Below are 24026 nucleotides of genomic sequence, written 5' to 3' on the forward strand. Positions count from 1 at the left end.
CTCTTTTCTTCCATGGGTTACATATCCAGGTTTTGTGCATCAGGTGCAGCAGACAGAGAAACAACTCACTTGGCAACCATATAGGCTCATCATAAACGAGCTGTGCCACAGATGCCTGACAGTCCTCCTCCATTGCACTCCACAGTCCAAGGAGCACTAGTGAGACTGTGTCCACCTGAGACCAAGTTGTGTAGCTCTTTATGACAGCCTTAAGAAGACAGTAAAAGCCGTCTACCATATCATTAGAAGCCACTTGACACGGCGTCATTCTTCTGAGGTGAATGCCATACAGTCATGCCATGGAACACCACAGCCTCCCATTGGTAACTTTGGCCAAATGTCACCTGTGCCATACAACTTTAAGTAGTGACATCAGCCATACCGTTCTGTCTCACCTTGTAGTGGTAAAATTTATGGGAACCTCGTGAATCTTTCAGTCACTATAAGTCAGCAGCAGAAGGTGTGAGAAACAGCTACTGGGCCAATGAGTTCCACATGCAAAAGTCTAATTTGGGGGTGACTGGTGAAAAGGTATAGAAGTGGCCTTAGACTAGAAACCTGAAATATTTTATGGCATCGCAGGCAGCCAGGAGCTCTGTATAAAATAGTGGCCAAGAACACTGTTTTTCTGGTACCTTTTTGGAGAAAAACTCTTAAGGGATTACGGCAGAGCTGTATCCACAGAATAGGCTGACACCTCCACAAAGATTGTCAGAGGGGCTCCAGCAACAGGATATGTGAGCAGTGCAATCCACGACAGGCTGCTTCGGTGTGCTTTGAATACTTCTTGTAGGTCATTATTCCACATGAGGATTATAGAGCCATGCACTGTAAGTCCAAATAGGATCACATGTAGTGTCACTCAGACTTTGACGCTGTGAGGCATAAAACTGGCACTATGAGGTATAAAATGACAACGAAGGCTGTTACATGTAGACACAGTTCCCGCAATGACATCAGGACCGGGTACTATCTTAGGGGGACAACCTTCTCTGAAGTTGGGGACGGCATATAAATTGAATCCGACAAAGCCCACATTCGTAATGCTGATAACATAGATAGTACAGATGGTAGAGACACTGTTATGACTATGAAGTCTTTCACAACAGGGTCCTTGCATAAAAAGTTCTTGGATTACTTGCTGTGTCAAATTTGGATAAAATCCTGAGCCTTCGATGACTACCTCTGTCATCTTCATCAGGGTTAAAACTGACTGTCGTGGACCAGTGAGGCTTCCGCTTTTTAAGCAGTGGACGCCACCTCTGTATGCACCGTTTACACTGTGACGTCATCCAGCCAATGAGAAGCCATCCACTGCTTTAAAAGCGGAAGCCTGACATGTCCACGACAGTCAGTTTTACCCCTAACAAAGATGACGGAGGTGGTCATTGAAAGCTTGGGATTTTATCCAAATTTGACGTGGCAAGTAAACCGAGAACTTTTTATGTGACAGAGACACTGGTTGTAATGCAGTGACTTCAGAATGAATAACGACGAGATGGACTCGGCAGAGCAGAGTGGCAAGGAGATTAGGTGCAGGTCCTTCCAGATGATTTGATCTTTCTCAAGGTTCAAAAGACACCATTAAGCTGCATGTGGACATCCTCTGGGCATACTGTGCTGTGATCTCCACCTGAAAATATCCAGTAGCATTAGACACATCCAGAAAGCCTCAGTGTACTCACACCATTCTTCATCTGTAAGAATGGCTTTTTTCTGTGCCAGAAGTAAGTTTGCATAAAGATGGAATTTTAAACAAAATATCCCATGGGAATGGCAATCCTGGCATATCAAAGTGACACAGATAATTTGCATGATGCAGACGGTCTGCATTAATGTTAGAAGTTGTGCAGCAGTAATCAGTACACAGATATCCGTTCAGAGGTTTTATACTATCTTCAATCAGACTCATCTAGGTTTTCTTCTGCATATTCAATTATTCATTCTGAAAATCAAGATTATTGGGCCTCAAAACTCAGCTTCACTTTCTTTACTAGATTCCAAGTGATTTGTCGTCATGATTAAGACATGGAGCTCTATTGAGAAAAACAGATCTAAATCTCAGTTTGTCTGTCCTAAATCGAATTTTCTGTGGCTTGTGTGAATTACTGCAATCCAGAGTCTCCACTGAGTAGACAGTGTTGAGTTCATTTCCCCATCCTTATCTAGTTGAACTTAGCTCTGCTCTGTGAGCAAACTGTTGAGAGGTTGATGAACACAAATAGAAGACGATATTAACAACAGCCTTCTGCTCCTTTCAGAAGTAGTAGTTTTTGTTTCTTCTCCTGCATCTTTGTCTGCCTGTCATTTTCCTTTCCCCTGTTTATTCTTCTGGTATAATTACTTAATAAAATCTATTTCAAATTTTTCAATTAAATGAACCTTCCTGGCAGATTAAAACTATGTGCCCGACCGAGACTCGAACTCGGGACCTTTGCCTTTCGCGGGCAAGTGCTCTACCAACTGAGCTACCGAAGCACGACTCACGCCCGGTACTCACAGCTTTACCTCTGCCAGTACCTCGTCTCCTACCTTCCAAACTTTACAGAAGCTCTCCTGCGAACCAGGAGAGCTTCTGTAAAGTTTGGAAGGTGGGAGACGAGATACTGGCAGAAGTAAAGCTGTGAGTACCGGGCGTGAGTCGTGCTTCAGTAGCTCAGTTGGTAGAGCACTTGCCCGCGAAAGGCAAAGGTCCCGAGTTCGAGTCTCGGTCGGGCACACAGTTTTAATCTGCCAGGAAGTTTCATATCGGCGCACACTCCGCTGCAGAGTGAAAATCTCATTCTTTTCAATTAAATGTTTATCAAACCTGGATTCAGTTACAAGTGATGCAGTCTAGAAAATTTAAAGATAATTTGAAAACATTATTATTTAAGTTGATTAGTTACCTAATTAAGATTAAGGTTACTACTGACTGATAGCAAGCAAATAAAAAGAAATAAGTCTATAATTTGAGATAATCGTCCAAAGAGTTATATCATGAGCGTGTGCTTAATGACATAGAAAGAGATACAAATTATAGACTCATCATGGCAATGAATGATTTGTAAAGAAACAATAATGATTTTGATAGAATAATTAGCTATTTGTCTTGGACATTGATATTGTGCTGAGCAAACAATTGCAGTAAAAAATTTGTAATTAATTAAGGACTACATAATGTTCCATTAATGATATTGGAATTACTACATTCAGGCCATAGCACATTTACACCTTAATGGTTTTTGTTCCTGATAATGTAATCATATATTGTTAAGCTCTCAGGTTTTCAAATGTTGTCCTTTGCAATCACCAACAATCAGTGTTTCCTTCTCATCCCATCCAGTAAGTCTCCCCTCGTGCGAGGGTCTGGGCAACTTTTCTGAACACTCCCTACTTTCCTAAACCTCACTAGTCATTTTCCTTCAGCTCTCTTCCTTCCTCTTCAACCCTTCTGCCTGAAGAAGGAACAGCTAGCTTCAAAGGAATGCAAATTTCAATATGTTGATTAGAGTGTTCTCTTGCTGCCACTTGGCGAGTAGATCTTTTGTCTGTTCATTTTCAAAAATTGATTATTTTCATTGATAATATAATCAGTTTCAGTTGAAATGCAATTTACAAAATCACAATACAAGACACAAAAATAATTTTCATGTTGATTTTGCTGACTAATCTGCGATTCAGAGTTGAGTTACAGACTCTGATGTAGTTCTGTTCAACAAACACTATATCATAAAGCAAGACATTATGAATCCCTCATATCAACATCTTCATTTCCCCTCTATCCAACATCTGGTCAGGTTGGGATATCAATGATCCATCGCCACTTTACTCGGTCTTTCCACCATTCTTCTTCCACAATTTGGTTCCATAGTAGGTTTCTCCTCCTTAAACTCATCTTTCTCGGTCTTCCTCTTGACCTCTTGCCCTCAATCTTGAACTCCACCATTCTTCTTGGTATTCTTCCCTCTCCCATCCTCTTCACATCCCCAAACCATTTTAATCTATTCTTTTCAATTTTCTCAGTCAACTTCTCCACCCCAATTTCCATCCTAACATCTTCATTTTTCACTCTGTCTCTTCTCGTCTTCCCTAGCATACTTCTCAGAAACTTCATTTCACTGGATTTTATTGTACTCTCCTCTCTTCTAGTCATAGTCCAAGTCTCTGAGCTGTAAATTAGTATGGCTGTGAAGTAATGTCTTGTTTAGCACCAGTTTGCACCTCATTGGTACTTCCCTTCCCCATACCAAGCCCCTCACACACTGGTAAAATGTACTACTCTGTTGTATTCTTTTGCTAATTTCTGTCTCCAGACAAGCTTTCGCCATTAATACACTTGCCAAATATTTAAAGTTGTCCACTATTGCAATATCCTGTCCCTTAATATGAATTAGTTCTTGCCCTCTCTATCCCCTCTGGTTACCACCATGGTCTTGTTTTTCTCCACACTAAATTTCATTCCATATTTCTCGACCTTATCATTTAGGATGTCTCTTTGTTTTTGTACCTCCTTACTGCTTGTTCCCCACACCACAATATCATCCGCAAATAGTAACAGCTTCATCTCCCTTCCTCTATGGGCTTCTTTCGGCTCTTTGACTATTTCAGCCATCACCATTATAAATAGTTGTGGTGATATCACACTTAACATTCTTAAACCATTCAGTGCTTCCAACTGGTATCTGTACACAGCTAGAGCTTTTTTCATACATTGCCTGGATGACTTCGAGTGTTTGCTTTCCGACTCCCTTTCTCTTCAAGGTTACCCGTACCTTTACCCTGGGAACACTGTCATATGCTTTCACTAGGTCGATAAATGTCATCACCAGATCTTTCCCATACTCCCAATGTCTATCCATCAACTGTCTCATACTAAAGATTGGGTCCACTGATGATCTACCATGACAAAAGCCATACTACTCCTCTTCTAACTGCCCTTCCACTTTTTTTCTCTCTCTTCTTTCCAGTATCCTCTCCATTATTTTTGCTACTTGGGATTTGAGGGTGATCCCTCAATAGTTGTCATATACTTTCCTGTCACCCTTCTTGAAAACTGGGATTATTATTCCCTTTCCCCATTCTTCAGGTACAGATTTTTGGTTCCAAATGCATCTTATTAGTCTATATAGCCACTGTAGCCCAACTGGTCCAGATGCCTTTATCATCTCCACAGTAATTTCATCTATCCCAGGTGCCTTTTCCATTTTCATTTTTCTCAGAGCTAGTTCCACTTCTAACATCATTATATCCTCCTCTTCTTCCAGACCCGTGCTCCCCTCCCGTACTTCTATTCCCTTTCCAGTGCCGTTCTTCACGTTTAACAATTTATCAAAGTACTCGTTCCATCTTTTCTTTATCTCCTCTGGTTGCATTAATAGCGCTCCGCTATCCCCTTTCACTAGCTTTGTGTATGCTTTTTCTTCCCTCATACTCCTTGTAATTCCGTATATCATCCTCTTACCACTAGTAACATCTTTTTCCAACTCTCGGGTGAATTTCTCCCAGCTTTTCCTCTTTTCTTCTGCTAACATTTTCTTATACTTATTTTTACTATCCTGTTATTTCCTTTTACTTTGAGCTGTTCGGTCCCTGTTCCATTCATGCCACGCTTTCTTCTTTTCTTTTACTGCCTCTTTCACCCTCTCATTTCACTATGGTGTCTCCTTTTCCTTTACCCTTCCGGACACTCTGCCACAGGTCTTCTCAGCAGAGCTTACAAACACTTCTTTGAACTTACCCCATTCCTCTACCATATTGCCATACTCGGTCTTAGGGATTTTACACTTAAGAAACTCCTTAAACTTTTCTTGTACCATGCCATCCTTTAGTTTCCACACTTTTATTTTCCTTTCCCTTTCTTCCTTTATGTCTTTCAATTCCTCAAATCTCATGTTTGCCACCACCATTCAATGGTCTCCTGGGAGTGCAGTTACATCCGTCAACTATCTCCGATTTTTCTTTCCACCAGAAAGTAATCAATGACCGTCTTTGTCCGTCTATCACCCCATCCATATCGCGTTATCTTTTGGCTATTCTTTTTACAGAACCACGTGTTGCCCACAATCAGTTTGTTCCTTTCACAGAAGTCAACCAGCTTCTCTCCTTCCTGATTTTTCCTCCCATATCCATATGGGCCAATTATCTCCCCCTTCCCTAGCCTTTCTTTGCCTACCTGCGCATTCAGGTCACCCATTACTATTGCTTCCACATCTGTAATATTACTCTCTAATACTTCTAGAAAATCCTCTATGTTCTCTTCTTTATTTCCTGTTTGTGGTGCATATACGTGGGTGAAGTCCTTCACTACATTCCTTTTCCTCATCCGAATCCTCATCACCCTATCGCTTGTGTATTCTACTGCTTCCACATATTCCTCTAGGTTTGGTTTTACTATGATACCTACTCCATTTTTGGCTTCCTGTCCACCACTCCAATAGAGTGTGTAGTGAAATATTACTGTATCTCATTGCCCTGTCAGAACCCCTCGGAGAGCATTAAAGATAAACCCCAGTCCTAATTGTCCAATTGTAAAGTGACCCATTTCCAAATTACATACAAAAAATGGCCACTATTTCAGTATACATATAATTCGAAAACGATGCTTTGCTGATTAACATTGTTCTTATGTGAGAAACATAATATAAATGTGAAATTAATACTGTAACTAATCGAACGAAATGTAGCACATGGTCAGGATGTACCAGTAAACCTATCAGTATAAAATTACTGCAGCAAATTAAATAGAACATGTAAATAAAGCACGTTAATTGAATCTCCGATATATGGTAGCACTAAAATTCAGGCACTAGTTGATTTGTTATAGACAAATTTAGAAATGTAATTGTTACCTGTAACATAATTAGTCAGAAAATGTTATATTAACTCGTAAGTAAGTTGAAAATAGGTTCACCTTGTTCAGCACTGAGATTGTAAATTTTTAGCAATGTGTATCTCATATTCGGTTTAACTTTTAATTGTGAATTTACATAAAATTGTAATTTTCATTGAAGGTAATTGTTAACAAAAGTATAAATAGAGGTCACGCAGGCGCCTTGGGGCACTCGTTTTTGGCTAGGGTTGCGAGCAAATGTATTGTAGGCTCACTCGTTTGTTGATTGATGTGAATTCTGTGTCATTTGATGTCAACTTTGGGTACATGTGATGTAACCGGTGCAGTTCACCAGGCTCGGACACCAGAGTCCTGGAAATATATTGGTGATAAAACTGCACTGTACTTTGGAATTTATTTGGGAGTCTTCCGCAATCCTTTTCATAGGCTGCACAGCGACGAGACGAATCCAGGAATTTTACAACACCCCGAGAACTAAACAACTCTCACTGTTGGTAGATTTGACGTGAAAACAACAGCACATCGACTGGGCATTTCACTCAAAAGTCAAAACATTTGCAACGCGGAGGTGGGAAAATATAAACATCTCCGTAGCCTGTCCTCATTTTCCTCCTTCCTCTTCCCTTCCATCTACCTTCACTAAGTCCCATCAGTTCTATGTTCTCCTTTTCCATGAAGGCTATCAACTCTTCCGCCTTCCCAGTAAGTTCATCACATTAATGATACCCACCTTCATTGTGTTGGTGCCTAGTCGCCCACTTCTCACAGTTCCCCCAGCACCCCAAGAACTGCGTGTCACCTCCAGGGAATGCCGTAGCCTTTTCCGGGGCTGGTTCTGGAGTACCATTTCATATATAGGCCATTATTACAATGGGGTCGCCACTCCCAAAGGCATTTTAGAGCTGCTGCCAGCATAAGTTTAGGCCGCTCCTAACATGGAGAACAGACGCTGTTTGTAGCCGCCCCTCTGGAGTACAGACACTATGGGAAGTAAGGTTCGAAGACAGTTCTTCTGCTTTTCCACCACTGGGTCGTGTCAAATCCTCTTCCGCTTTTCCAACACTGGGACATGTAAAATCCTCTTCTGCTTTTCCACCACTGGGACATGTAAAATCCTCTTCTGCTTTTCCACCACTGGGATGTGTAAAATCCTCTTCCGCTTTCCAACCGTTGTCTGTCTTCACCCGTTACCATGTCGAGGGGCCCTTACAGGGTACTACCATCCGGAGCCAGATGGGCCCAGGTTTTTTAACAAGTTTGTTACTACTCCTCCTCCTCCTCCTCCTCCTCCCTCACCAATTGCAAGGTGAGGCCCTGGGCTTGGGACCAGCACTGACGGTCAAAATGAAATTAAAAATGCACTTCATTAGTCACTTCTGCAAATTATCTGAGAATCTAGTTTCAAAGACTGAAAATTCCATAGCTGTATGGCAGTAGCAGAGTTCATTAGAAGACTGCACGACAAAGCAATAGCATATTGAAGCAGGACTCTGAGGTCACTGTTGTAAGCAACTATTTTCTTAAAAAAATACCGGTATAAACAAATAAACATAAAGCTATCAGTGAAACATAAACAACAGATATTAAATATAACTGAGAAAGCATCAGCATTTTTCAAAGTAGTAGATTTTCTTCTAATTTACGAGATTGAATTTGGCTGATGTGATCACAAATATACTTAAGTATTGTAATTATAGTTTATTGTTGATACAATGTACAGATTAATTTTCTGAGCATTGATTTACCATTATATGAACCACATCCCAGACACTTCTCCTAGGTAACGGGATCTAGAGAGCATGACGAATAAATAAATGAATGATCATATGTGGAATGAGTCAAGGTATACATTAGCTGTCTGGTACCAGTTTTGTACATTACACACACAACTAACTGCTATTTACTGTTTGCGCCTATAAAGACAAAATCTTTGTAAGAATATTTGCAGGAAAACTTTGGAAATAGCTGCTCTTTTCCACATTTATTTTGAGTTCTTACTGTTTGTCTCCTACTTCTAGCTTAATTATGGCTTATGCATGACCACATTGATATAAATATTAGTCATGAACAGACTGTAAGAATAGAGGGATGTTTACAGTGGACATTCATACTTGTTGTGCAGCAACAGGAGAATCTTTAAGCCTTGATAATCAAACAATATGCAAAGAGTGCTGTGAATAAAATATTTTTAAGTTTTCTTTTGATATGTGTATGTTCTCATTTTGTCAATTTTTATCAAATGGGAACTCCAGAAAGCAGTTCCTCTCTTTAAAATGGTTTTGCAAAACACAGTTAATCTTCAGGTGATTTTTTTTTTTATTAACAACAAATGCTATTAAAGAATAAATTACTGGAAAATGTGTTTAAGAACTCCATGATCTTTGATGATGCCTGTACAAGATCTGCTATTTACTTTACTCAAGATTCGTACTTGTCAAATAAATTGAATAAATAAATTATTTACTATAGCCTCACTGCCCCGGAAGATAATACTTTAAGGTAGCAGAGGGTGAATGTATCCAAAGTAAGCAAATACCCAGTTCTTTATGTCAGCATAATCGGAAGGACTGTGAAGTTCAACAATTTCTGATCTGTGGTTTCTGTTGCAACATGTTAAGCAGTTAATCACTGTGTAATTTTACACACACATTTTATGTAGACTATTAATGTCTGTTTCTAGTATGAGCAGAATATTTTTATTTGTCTGAACTTTCATAATGTATGTGTTCATCTTATAATTTATACTGTAATTGGATAGGTTAAAAATCTACTCACCAAGTGGTGACAGTAGAAAACGTGTATGACAGTTAAAGAAATGTGCTAGATTTTGGAGCCACTGGCTCCTTTTTCTGGCAGAGGGTTGAAGAGGATGGTAGAATGAAGGAAAAGGACTGGAGAGGTTTAGGAAACGGGGAAGAGTTTAGAAAAGGCATCCTGGTTCGCAGGAGAGCTTCTGTAAAGTTTGGAAGGTGGGAGACGAGATACTGGCAGAAGTAAAGCTGTGAGTACCGGGCGTGAGTCGTGCTTCGGTAGCTCAGTTGGTAGAGCACTTGCCCGCGAAAGGCAAAGGTCCCGAGTTCGAGTCTCGGTCGGGCACACAGTTTTAATCTGCCAGGAAGTTTCATATTGTATACTGATTCTTATTAGCTTTTTTTTCTTTTCTGTTACAGAAGTAAGACTGCGATGGCCAAAGCAAATTCATCAAAGACCAAAAATAAGACCCCCACAATGTTCGGGGAGAGGAATAAAAGAGAAAGTGAGGTAATATACTTTAAAGAATATACTCTCCTTCTGTCCATTTTTGCATATGATCGAAGCTAATAACATTCCTTAGCAGTCTGTACGTAAACACTTTCACAGCCTTGCTCTTATGTTATCATTAGAACAGCTCTTAAAAGAAATTGTAAAGATAGTGGAAAAAATGTAGTATCAGTGTAGTAGCAAAATTTGACTGTTGTTGAGCATGTTACATTTGGAGTTTAAGTGCTTTTCAAGGGTAGCTTTTGCTTTCTCTATTTCTCACAGCATATGATTGGAAATACTGTTCTTGTAATACTATTCATAAAAATATAAAATTTTGTCATGGTTTTCCTATGTAACTCTTAACATAATATTGCTTTTTAATAGAAGTACTTAAATATAAGTGACAAATTTTAAATGAAAGTTATAAGCAAGATAAAAATATTTAAATCAATACTTGTGAATTACACTAATCATGACAGCAATCATGACCACAGTGTTGAAGAGGTGAGTACAGTATAATTACATATTTAATAGCTCCACTGTGCTATAGACAATTTTTACCCCAAAATCTCGCTTCACCTGGTTATACCTTCATTGGTTCTAAATAATTTATCTTCGATTGTGGTACTTTCAGTTTATCAAATAAATGGGTAATTTTTTACCCTGAATTCTCTCTATAAAATGTAAATTCTTAAATTATGAATTACAATCTGTTTTGCAGAACAACATTGCAGACAAATGTTTCTAAAGAGGTCAGGCATGTTACCTCTGTTCTTTAATGAGATATTGAACAAAACAACTTAACTTTACAGAAAATGACCTACCTGAAATGTTGACTTTAGCTGTGATATGACAAAAGTAGCAGATGCATGGTTGTTTCTGTTTCTGATATTCTCCAAAAGTATAATAAATATCTATAAAGAATGTGATTCACCATATAGGGAAGATGTTGTGTCCCAGACAGATACTTTCTTTGAAAGTAGACCACACACTCACATTCACGCAAACACAACTCACACATGCATAACCACTATTTCTGGTCACTGAGGCTGGACTATGAGAAACTGTGCATGGTGGGAGAAGCAATCTGGGTTGTGGGTGTGAGGAGGAGGCTGGGGTGGGATATAAGGATAGTGATGGGAGGCAGTGAAGTGTTGGTTGTGGAAACATGCAGGGACATGGTACGGGCAAGGTGGGGCAGCTAGGTGCAGTCCCCAGGTGGAGGAAGGGGCAGGGGGGGGGGGGGGGGACTGTGGGTGCATTGGTGAAATAGAAGGCTGTGTAGTGTTGCAGTGGAGGGAAGGAGATAAGAGGCTAATGAAGGTTGAGACCAGGGGGATTATGAGGAAATAGGATATACTGCAGGGAGAGTTCCCACCTGTGCATTTCAAGAGAGCTGGTGTTGGCAGGAAGAATCCAGGTAGCAGAGGCTGCAAAGCAGTCATTGAAGTGAAGAACATTGTGTTGAGAGATATGGTCAGCGACTGCGTAGTCCAGCTTTGTGTTCGTCACAGTTCGTTGGTGGCTATACACGCAGACAGACAGCTTATTGGTTGTCTTGGCCACCTTAGCTTATAGACCATTTGACTGCTTCCACAGGTAGCCCTGCCTTTGATGGGGTAGGTGATGCTTGTCACCAGACTGGAGTGGGTTATGGTGGGAGGATGTATGGGACAGGTCTTGCATCTAGGTCTGTTACAGGGATATGAGCTGTGAGGGTGAGGCGAGGGGTTGGGAATAGGAGTAGAGTAGAGATGGAAGAGGATATTGCATGGGTTCTGTGGGCAGTGGATACCACTGTGAGAAGAGGGGTAGGATGGTGAGTAGGATGTTCCTCATTTCGAGGCATGAGAGAGAGGTAATTGAAATCCTGGTGGAGAATGTGATTCGGTTGCTCCAGTCCTGGATGATACTGAGTCATGAGGGGAATGCTCCTTTGTGGCCGGATGGTGGGGACTCTGGGAGATGGCGGGTGACTGGACAGATAAGGCACGGGAGATCTGTTTCCTTACAAGATTGGTCTGCAAAGGCCTCCGTGAGACCCCTGATACATTTGGGAAGGGCCTGCCTATCACTACAGATGTGACAACTGCAGGTGGCTGAGATTTATGGAAGGGCAGCCACTTAATTGTTAATAGGTCCTTTATACAGGATCATACATGGTTGGTTTCATGATGATTTAATCACACCCTCAGGTGTATACATCTATAAAAAACATAATGAGAATTAGAAAGTATAATAATGGTTAAAATAAGGCAATTAAACCAGAAAGATAGGGGAAAAAATATTCAGGTACCTAATTTAACATTGGGTCATTAAAGATACTCAGTCTCCCAACATTTGGATGGTGTCTGCATTGTCAGAATCACTTAAATTGGATGGCTACAAAATGAAACGTCTAAAATTCCAATGGTTAACAGCTGCAGGATGTGTCAGGAGCACTGGGAGCTGCAGGTATGGACCTAGAAAGGTGTTAAAGTAAGACCCCAGAACAAAACTATATACAGAATTTAATCTGCATTTGGACAGGAAATTAAAGACTCACTGGTGATGAAAATTCAACACATGGCCATAAAAGCCTCATGTTGGAGACATGATTATGACTGAAGTAGGAAGGCCAGGCAACCAAACAGCCCTGTTGACTTAGTGTTATTGAAACTGCTGGCGCGCGTTGCGTCCGAGAGAAGTGGCCAACAAGAAGTATGGAAATATGCTGCTATAGGGTGCCAAGATGGAGACAGAAGAAACCAGATTACGTATCAATTGAAGGCTGGGAACTGTTACAAAATAAAGAGGAGAAAGATAATGAGTAATATAACTAATACATGGAGGGGAATTGCAGGGTGTGCAGTACGCTGCTAGATAGAATTAAAAATTCCTTGATAAAACATTAATAATATAAAAAGATTATAAGTGACCTATAGAAATTGTAACAAACTCAATAGGGGAACAATTAACTGGGTAACACAAATACATACATATATGGGCTGACAAAGGAATCTCAGACTGCAAAGACCAGTATGAAAAAAGAAAAAGTTAAACGGTACATGAAGAAAGAGCTTACGGTGGGAAATTAAGGGAGAGGGGAAGGCATAGGCTGTTGAAATTTGAGAGGATGCCGTAATGTCCAAGTTTCGACTGGCCATTCAGGGTGTAGTCAGGAAATGGAGGGAGTGCAAGATGTGGACCTACTCCAGAACAGAGGAAACCACCCAGCCTGCAAGATCCAGGCAATTTCAGAGGGTGGGATTATTGGTAGTTGGGAGCTCCAATGTTAGGCTCGTTACGGGGACCCTTAGGGACTTGGCTGTCAAGAAGGGTAAGAAATCTAATGTGCACTCCGTGTGCATACCGGGTGGGGTCATTCCAGATGTGGAAAGGGTCCTCCCGGATGCCATGAAGAGCACAGGGTGCAGCCAACTGCAGGTGGTGGCTCACGTTGGTACCAATGATGTATGTCACTTTGGATCAGAAGAGATTCTCTCTGGTTTCGAGTGGCTAACAGAAGTGGTAAAGGCTGCCAGTCTTGCTTGCAAGATGAAAGCAGAGCTACCATTTGCAGCATAGTCAATAGGACCAATTGCGGACCTCTGGTACAGTGCCGAGTGGAGGGTCTGAATCAGAGGCTCAGACAGTTCTGTGACCGTGTAGGCTGCAGATTCCTCGACTTGTGCCAAAGGATGGTTGGGTTTCGGGCTCCACTGAATAGGTCCGGCGTCCACTGTAAGCAGGAGGCGGCTACATGGGTAGCAGGGGCTGTGTTATGTGGACTGGGCGGTTTTTTAGGTTACAGGGTCTCGGGAAAACACAAGAAGGGCTTCAGTCGCAAAGGGTCTGGCTGAACACAGGAAGAACGTAGATACAGGAAACATTGGTACAACAGCTGTAAATTGTCGTAGCTGAGTTGGAAAAGTACCAGAGTTCCAAGCGCTAATAGAAAGCACTGTTGCTCCAATCGTTATAGGCACTGACAGCTGGCTAAAGCCAGAATTTTTGCGAAGAACCTAACAGTGTTCCGAAAGGATAGGCTAAACATGGTTGGTGGTGGCATGTTTGTTGCTGTCAGAAGTAGTTTAACTTGTCGCAAAATTGAAGTAGATACTTCCTGTGAGTTAGTATGGGCAGAGGTCATTGTTGGCTACCGGAATAAAATAATAATTGGATTCTTTTACCAACCTTCCTATTCATATGATACAGTTGTTGAAAGGTTCAAAGGAAACTTGAGTTTGATTTCAAACACGTACCCGACTCTCACGATAATAGTTGGCGCTGACTTTAATTTACCCTCGATATGTTGGCGAAAATACATGTTTAATTCCGGAGGAGTGCATAAAATTTCATCCGAAATTGTGCTAAATGCATTCTCTGAAAATTCTTTCGAGCAGTTAGTTCATGAACCCACGCAAATAGTAAACGGTTATGAAAACACACTTGACCTCTTACCAACAAATAATCCTGAGTTAATAATGAGCATCAAAACTGATTCAGGGATTAGTGAATACAGAGCTGTCGTAGTGAGATTGAATAATGTAATCCCCAAATCCTTGGAAAATAAGCGAAAAATATACCTATTCAAAAAAGCAGATAAAAATTCACTTGACACCTTTCTGAGAGACAATCCCACTCACTCCAAATCAATAACATAAGTGTAGACCAGATGTGGCTTAAATTCAAAGAAATAGTTTTGGCAGCAATTGAGAGATTTATACCAAATAAATTAACAAACGACGGAGCTGATCCTCCTTGGTACACAAAACGGGTTAGAACATTGTTGCAGAAACAATGAAACAAACATGCCAAATTTAAACAGATGCGAAATCCGCTACATCGGTGATCTTTTACAGAAGCTCGAAATGTAGCGTGGACTTCAGTGCGAGATGCCTATAACAGTTTCCACAACGAAACTTTGTCTGGAAACCTGGCAGAAAATCCAAAGAGATTCTGGTTGTATGTGAAGTATGTTAGCGGCAAGAAACAATCAATGCCTTCTCTGCATGATAGCAATGGAGATACTATCAAAGACAGTGCTGCCAAAGCAGAGTTACTAAACACAGCCTTCCGAAATGCCTTCACAAAAGAAGACGAAATAAATATTCCAGAATTCGAATCGATAACAGCTGCCAACATGAGTAACATAGAAGTAAATATCCTCTGAGTAGTGAAGCAACTTAAATCACTTAATAAAAGCAAGTCTTCTGGTCCAGACTGTGTACCTATTAGGTTCCTTTTGGAGTATGCTGATGCATTAGCTCCATACTTAACGATCATGTACAACCGTTTGCTCGACAAAAGATCCGTACCAAAAGACTGGAAAGTTGCACAGGTCACACCAGTATTCAAGAAAGGTAGTAGGAGTAATCCACTAAATTACTGGCCCATATCGTTAACGTCGATATGCAGCAGGATTTTAGAACATATATTGTGTTCGAACATAATGAATTACCTCGAAGAAAATGGTCTATTGGCACACAGTCAACATGGGTTTAGAAAACATCGTTCTTGTGAAACACAACTAGCTCTTTATTCACATGAAGTGCTGAGTGCTATTGACAAGGGGTTTCATATCGATTCTGAATTTCTGGATTTCCGGAAGGCTTTTGACACTGTACCATGCAAGCGGCCCGTAGTGAAACTGCGTGCTTATGGAATATTGTCTCAGTTATGTGACTGGATCTGTGATTTCCTGGCAGAGAGGTCACAGTTCATAGTAATTGACAGAAAGTCATCGAGTAAAACAGAAGTGATTTCTGGTGTTCCCCAAGGTAGTGTTGTAGGCCCTTTGCTGTTCCTTATCTATATAAACGATTTGGGAGACGATCTGGGCAACTGTCTTCAGTTGTTTGCAGATGACGCTGTTGTTTATTGACTAATAAAGTCATCAGAAGATCAAAACAAACTGCAAAATGATTTAGAAGAAATATCGAAATGGTACAAAAAGTGCCAGGTGACCTTAAATATCTAAAAGTGTGAGGTCATCCGCATGAGTGCTAATAGGAACCCGTTAAACTTCGGTTACACATTATATCAGTCTAATCTAAAAGCTGTAAATTCAACTAAATACCTAGGTATTACAATTACGAACAAATTAAATTGGAAGGAACACATAGAAAATGTTGGGGCGAAGGCTAACCAAAGACTGCGTTTTATTGGCAGGACACTTAGAAAATGTAACAGATCTACTAAGGGGACTGCCTACACTACGCATGTCCGTCCTCTTTTAGAATACTGCTGCATGGTGTGGGGTCCTTACCATATAGGACTGACGGAGTACATTGAAAAAGTTCAAAGGAAGCCAGCATGTTTTGTATTATTGCGAAATATGGGAGAGAGTATCACAGAAATGATACAGGATTTGGGCTGGACACCATTAGAAGGAAGGCGTTTTTCGTTGCGACAGAATTTTCTCACGAAATTCCAATCACAAACTTTCTCCTCCGAATGCGAAAATATTTCTTTGACACCGACTTACATAGGGAGGAACGATCACCGCAATAAAATAAGGGAAATCAGAGCTCGTACGGAAAGATATAGGTGTTCATTGTTTCCGCACGGTATGCGAGGCTGGAATAATAGAGAATTGTGAAGGTGGTTCGATGAACCCTCTGCCAGGCACTTAAAAATGTGATTTGCAGAGTATGCATGTAGATGTAGATGTAGATAAAGAATATTGCCTTTGTTACCATTACATAAGATCTTTAAATTAGCGGTCAGATTGGAAATAAAAGAATTTGAAGCCATTTTGACTATTTTTTGACCACGACGGTCTCGAGAGATATGTAAAGGTTTTTGTAAATTACTGCTGCCAGTCACAAACTTTGTCAACGATCGTATTACTTATTTATTTAGCGACATGTTTTGAGGGTTATACCTCATCTTCAGGCTAAATGGCATTACCGAAACAACTTTACAACAAGGTCACACTGATGTTACATAGTTTTTTCGACCACAGCATTTACGAAAAGACTATGTAACATCAGAATTACCTTATTGTAAAGTTGTTTTTGTATTGCCATTTAGCTTGAAAATGAGGTATAACCCTCGAAACATGTTGCTAAATAAATAAGTAATACTATAGTTGACAAAGTTTGTGACTGGCAGCGATAATTAGAAAAAGAAAAAGAAACCTTTACAGATTGGAAGTAGTATGTCCAGTATCATGTAGGTGAGTGGTAAGCACAGATTGAGAACCCTTGTGGCCCAGGTGTTTCTTAAACTCAATTCGGAAACTACTTCCTGTTTACCTATTGTAGGGGTCTGGACAGTTATTACAAAAAATGGGTAGATACCTGTAGAATCAAATTTATTGAATCTGAAGTGCTCGTTATGAGAGAATTTGAAACCAATACCCCTGGGAATAAAGAAAGGCTGGGGAAATGCCTTTAGCTTTTAACTGCTTACCTGTTTCTTCGGAAATATTCCAATAATGGGTTTTCCTATGGAAAGATATTTGTTTGTTTGTCTTTTACTGTTGTGAGAGTAATTTGCCGCTGGGGAGGAGAAAGAATGGGTTGAGTTTCTTTTGGATGCCCTTGTTGATGTGAATAATGAAATCAGACTTGTGTCCGTTAATGTTAGCAGTGTACTTAATAGTGATGAGTTCTCAGTTACAGGTTTCACCTGAGAGAGGAACAATGTGCAGTATATAAAGGAGGGACATGAAAGCAGTCTTTTTACACCTGAGAGGATGGCTGGGACTTTGATGGATCACCATGTCCATGGCAGATGGTTTTCTGTAAATTTCAAATTTAGTCTTTAGTCTCTCATGGTAATCAACAGATTTGGATAGGTGTGTGAACTGCGAGGACTGTGTCAAATTGTAAACTGAATGCTAGTATGTAACTTACTTAGCTTGTTGATGATCTCACAATCCTCATTTGGACCAGTGTAAAGTAGCTGCTTATTGTCAACATATTGGCACCAGGCCAGTGTTTTATTTGAAATTGATGTAAATTGGTTGACTAGATTGTTCTCCAAATTGCTAATGAAGATGTTAACAAGACAGAAGGACACAGGAGAGCCCATAGCTGGCCCTTGTTTTTGTAGGAAAAAATGATCACCAAACAGAAAATAATTGAATTTAAGGACCAGATCTAGTAATTGAGTGACTTCATTAATCTCCATAGCAGGACAGCCACTAATGGAGAGGAAATTATTATAATGATATTACAGACCTGGTCAACTGTTATTGACATGTACATATTTTTGATGTCCAAAAATACCATGATAGTGCCCAGGGGAATAGTTAATTGTGAAACATTACTGATTAGCTGCTCTCTGTTATGGATAATAAGTCAAACTGGATGTTTGAAATGCTAATTTGAATTATTTAAAAGTTTCTCAGCTTGGAAACCTACCCCTTTGCTAGATTACCAACTGGGCTTATAGGCAAATGGTCCTTATGGAGCTTGACTGTGGCCCAAATTTTGTTGCGAAGGGGCACATAGGAAATAAATTTCTTCCACTGGGTCAGGAAAGAATTTTGAGGCTTCAAAAAACTTTTTTAAAGTCACCAAGAATTTTGCAGTAGAATCGAAATGGCATTTATCAGTTTGGCTTTCAGTAAAAAACTGTGAACTTTATTTACGTACTCTTTAAAAACAACTGCTGTACTCCCATTATTGGTCCATACAGGTGGAATGTTGCGAGGTTAGGGAGTGTAACTGATTCCGAGAAGTGACACAATGAGTGTTATAGAACAATGCCTTATTTAGTAATATAGTTTCATTTTGGTCAAAATAAATTTCTGTCAAATTACAGACTCTTATGTAAACTTGAAGTCATATTTACTTACTGTTGAGTACTGGAATAGAGGAATTTTTCACATGATTTGCTAATCTTCTTCTGGCGAGTAAGGATAATTCTTTTTCTAAATGGGCACAAATATTCTTCCTTGTGCTCATGGATCCAACTTTATTGTTGACTATCACACCATTTTGAAAACAGCTCCAAATGTTGTCATTATTCCAGCCTGGTTTTTTCATTGTTTGATTAAACCATTTAGAAAGTTTGAGGTGGGCCAATTGGATTTGCATTTTGAGATTGTCCTGTCTTATCTTACATTTAGGGACATAATTCCCTGCCCCCCCCCCCCCCCCCCCCCGGATATAGAAAGAACTTGAACAACTCTGCACATAGTTTGGAATTAGCTTACTGGTAATACAGATCTTATTGAACTTAAAGGTAGCAGTAGTTTTAACAATATGTTTGTTTGAGATTTTAAAACTTATAAAAAGCCTATTTAACCACACAAGACATGTTAAATCATAGGATTTTATGATTTGTGCATGCAGAATGTAGATACATAATACAAATATTTTAAAACGTTTTAAAGCTATTAAAATCTTCTAACTTCTGGTAGTGCAGTAACTGTTAATAGTTCCTTTGTTACAGGATCATACACAACCAGTTTCATGATGGTTTAATTGCATCCTTAGGTGCATTGCATTGCTTTACATCTCAAATGTTCCCCTATACGTGCAGTACTTTGTTCTGAAGCGGATAGCCCCATTTACCTCTTACAAACTAATTATTTGTGCTGACAGCTTTCATATTGCTGAGATCTCTCTCCCCCTCTCAGTGTTTATTCTGCCATCACCCATATTTCATGTTGAATGTAGACTATACTGGACATAATAATATCTATGGCTCCAAATACCACCCTCTTCACTCCCAGCAATTATGAAAAGGATAGATTGCTACTCACCGTAAAGATGTCACAATGAGTTGCTGACAGGCACAACGAAAAGATTGGAAAATGCATCCACACATGTGTGCGCTTACACACACACACACACACACACACACACACACACACACACACACAAAGGGGGGGGGGGGTAGAGGGAGAGAGAGAGGGAGTACGGAGGGAGGGAGTCACACACGCAGGTACGCCTTATGCACACATGACCACTGTCTCCTGTCGATCTAGCTGGAGAGTAAGTCTTTTCGTTATGCCTGTCTGCAACTCAATATGTCGTCTTTACAGTGAGTAGCAATCTATCCTTCTCGTAATTGTTGATATTCCAACCAGAAACCTCATCATTCCCAGTCATTTTGTTTGAAGCTCTGATCAGCTGATTCAGTTTTGTGTCACAGAAAGCAAATGTGTTCATTGTCTCTACATGAAGTCATTGCCAATTTACCTCTACTACCAAAGGCAGTCTTTAAATGTAGATTTTAATTAATTTTTTGTATTGTACTGCAGCCTCCAGTTTCCTTCTACATTTTCTTTTAACATGCCATTGCTACATAAATAGGATGCTGGACTCAAAAATGGTAACTGAACTTTGCATTGCTTGGTTTGCACATCCATTGTTGTTGCAAGAAAACCTTTTCAAATTTGTGATGGTTCTTACAATTTTTGCAGCTTTTATGTCAATGTACTCATTTCTTCCTACAATTATTTCCATCTCTGTCCTTGTTTTCTGTCTACAAACTTGGCAGAGCATCTGAATTTATTTTATGAATGTTGCTTGGTAAATGATACCCAGTGGCTTGAATTTCTGGCCCCGATATACTGTAAGGGAAAATGTTACCCAGTGGCTTGAATTTCTGGCCCCAATATACTGTAAGGGAATATGTAGATATACTCCTCCTTGACAACGTGCTGAGTACCCTTTTTATATTAGTCGATAATTAGAGCATTTGTAGATTCAGACAAAGCTTTTGATAATGTTGATAGGCATACACACGTGGAAGGTAGCAGGGATAAAACAGGGATTGTAAGGTTATTTATAACTTGTACAAAAACCAGACTACAGTTATAAGAGTTGAATGACGCGAAAGGAATCAACATTTGAGAAGGAAATGAGGTGGGTTGTAGTCCTTACCCAATGTTATTCAGTCTGTAAAGAGAACCTAGGAGAAATTTGGAATAGGAATTAAAGTTCAAGGAGAAGAAATGACATATTAAATTTGTTGGAGACAGCAAAGAACTTGGAACAATAGTTTAATGAAATGGATAATGTCTTGAAAAGAGGTTATAAGGTATTGCTGAGGGAGTTAGATTGGGAAATGAGATACTAAAAGTAGTAGGTGAGTTTTGCTATTTGGGCAGCAAAATAACTGATGATGGCAAAAGAAGAGACGACATAAAATACAGACTGGCTGTAGCAAGAAAAGCATTTCTGAAAAAATAAAATTTATTAACATCTAATACAAATTCAAGTGATAGAAAGACTTTTCTGAAGGTATGCGTCCCGAGTGTAGCCTTATTTACAAATGAAATGTGGATAATAAGCAGTTCAGACAAGAGAAGAATCGAAGCAGTTTTTGAAATGTGCCACTTCAGAAAGATTCTGAAGAATTGATGGGCTAATTGAGTAACTAATGAGGAGATACTGAACCAAATAGAGGAAAGAAAAGATATTTGCTCCACAACTTGACTGAAAGAAGGGTTGTGTTGTTTCCTGACATAGGTTGGAGACAAACAATCAATAAATGTTAAAAGTTGTTGTTGTGGTCTTCAGAGGCCAGCGGCAACTTCAGACGGGACATCCCCAGAAAAGCCGACCACCTCGAAAGGGAAAGCCCCCAGGCTTCAAACGCACAGAAAAGCATCACAGGCCGGTACTAAAGCCGCAAAATGCATGCAGCTATTCGAGGATGGTTTCAAAGTACCTAAAAAGAGCCACACTGCCAAAGCAGCGGTGTCCAGACAAGCGCGACCAATAATCACCTCAAATAGGTTCGTGTCCTTCACGGACGCCCCAGAGGAACAAACAACAAGGGAATCCAGTGTAGAACTGAGAGAAAGAACAGCACAAATTCCCCCAATAGTTATTGTTTGGACCGAGGACTTCAAAAGCTTCCGAACACTTTTAAAGGGTGCAACCACGTCTACACTATCACTCCAGGTTGCGGGCAGGGAGACATACAATGTCCACACAAAAACCAGGGAGGACTATGATAGTGTCATGAATGTAGTGAAGGACAAAAGCTGCACTCATACACACATAGCATGAAGCCACTGAGGCTCCTGAAGGTGGTGTTTCGCAAACTTCCCTTTCGGATGGATCCTGACCATCTGAAGGAAGAATTTGAGGACCTAGGATACGGAATTAGGGCGGTATTCTGTATGAAGACACCAAGGACAAATCGGTAAACACCACTGTTCATGGTTGTCCTAGTAGATAACATCGAAAACAGAAAGATATTCCAAGTAACCAGGGTTACAAACATCACTAACGTACAGGTTGAGAAGTTCTGCGGGAAAGGGCCCAGGGCACAATGCTGCTCCTGTCAAGGGTTAAACCACGTACCAAGATACTGCACGGTGCCCCCAAGGTGTGTGAAATGCGCTGTGGAGCACCAAAGCAGAGACTGCCCCACACCAAATACGAACACACCCAAGTGCTGCAACTGTGGGCTTGCCCATGTTGCGAGCTACAGGGGGTGCGTGGTTTTTAAGAAGGCCAAAGCCAAACAGTTTAAGAACAACATACCGGCTAGGAATAACAACAAACCCGCTAGGAAAGTTGAAACTGGCGTGAGCTACTCTAGCATCACCAATCCGTGAAATGACGCACACTCAGCCACAGGAGGCAAGCACGCTGATGCGAGTGGGCCACTGCATCAATGAGCACAGTAAACATGAGTGAGAACGAAATGGTTACGGCCACGGAACACTCACATGTGAACAACACCTCTGTAAACATCGCTGAAGGATTCTGTAAGATGGGCCTCCTGATGACATCAGTAGCTGATCTGGTGAAATCACTACTGCAGCTCCTAGTAACTGCACTTACGACGGCTAACAAGGCCCAACAACACCCAGGAACTAATAACAACCAATGAATAGCACCGTCAATGGTTTAACAGTTTGCGCCTGGAACGCAAACGGCATACGCACCCACGGTGGGGAATTCGGGCAGTTTCTTTGAGACGAGGCAATCGATATGTCTAGTGTCGGAAACAAAACTTAAGCCTAACATATACGTACGTGTAGCAAATTACACATACCACCACACAGATAGGCTAACACATGGAGGAGGCACTGCTGTATACATTAAAAACTGCATTAAGCACCATGTTGTGCAACTGCCTCAACTTCGCGCAGTCGAAGCCACAGCAGTCTTAGTAAAAACATCGTCAGGCGAAAGCACATTCATAGCGGTCTACCAACCACCAGGCAAACTTCTGGACCCAGTGGACTTTGCGGCATTGTTGTCCATCCGCGGTAAAATCTTTATTGTGGGTGTCCTCAATGCCAAGCATGCCGAGTGGAACTCCAGAGTTACCAACACAAGTGGACATCACCTGCTAATGGTAGTCTGTCAACACAACACAGTCGCCCTGGGGCCGTATGACCCCACCTCCTACCCTGCGAAAGGTGACTGTCCCGATGTGCTTGACATTGCCCTGCTGAAGGGAGTGGGCAACCACACAACAGCGACAACTCGAAAAGCAGTCTTGTCAGATCACCTCCCGGTGATTTTCGACCTGGAGGTCAAAGGTGAGTTACTGCAGAGCCACCGAAGGCCACTAGGGAAAGTCAACTGGGAGCAGTTCAGAGAGAGCCAGCAAGGCACACTCAATGACATCCCAGACCCCCAGACATAGGTACTTATGAGGCCATCAGAAGATTTCATGCAGCAACTATACAGGCTGTAGAAAATGCATCCCCCAGAGGCCCACAAAGAATGAAAGACTTCTCACGCCAGCTCTCCCCAGAACTATTAGACGCCGTAGCCCACAAAAATAGAGTATTCCGTGAATGGCAGGTGACTAGAAGTCCAGCCACTAAGCGCCTCCTCAATGACTCAGGAGAGAGCTGAAAGTGGCGTTGGAGGGACACCGAAATTAGGAATGGGAAGGGAAAATAGCTAGCCTGCAAATAAATGATGGGTCCGCATGGCAAATGACGAAGTACTTCTTAAGGAAAGGTCAAAACATCCATCCCCTACAATTCGGGGGTGAAGTGATCTGCGAGCCTGACACCAAGGCCAGTGCC

The 24026-nt window shown here is 40.8% G+C and overlaps 1 protein-coding gene across 3 annotated transcripts in view; it reads left to right on the forward strand.

Moving 5' to 3' along the window:
• LOC124619733 (F-box only protein 22-like) overlaps positions 1-24026 on the forward strand; it is a 219142-nt gene that overhangs the window by 77099 nt on the left and 118017 nt on the right. For all 3 annotated transcript variants that reach the window (XM_047146305.1, XM_047146302.1, XM_047146303.1), the window contains exon 3: positions 10003-10093. In XM_047146305.1, coding sequence (XP_047002261.1) covers positions 10003-10093 — 91 coding nt within the window. The remainder of the gene's footprint in view (positions 1-10002; positions 10094-24026) is intronic.

The sequence above is a fragment of the Schistocerca americana genome, chromosome 6 (genome assembly GCF_021461395.2).
Source record: "Schistocerca americana isolate TAMUIC-IGC-003095 chromosome 6, iqSchAmer2.1, whole genome shotgun sequence".
Lineage (NCBI taxonomy): Eukaryota > Metazoa > Arthropoda > Insecta > Orthoptera > Acrididae > Schistocerca > Schistocerca americana.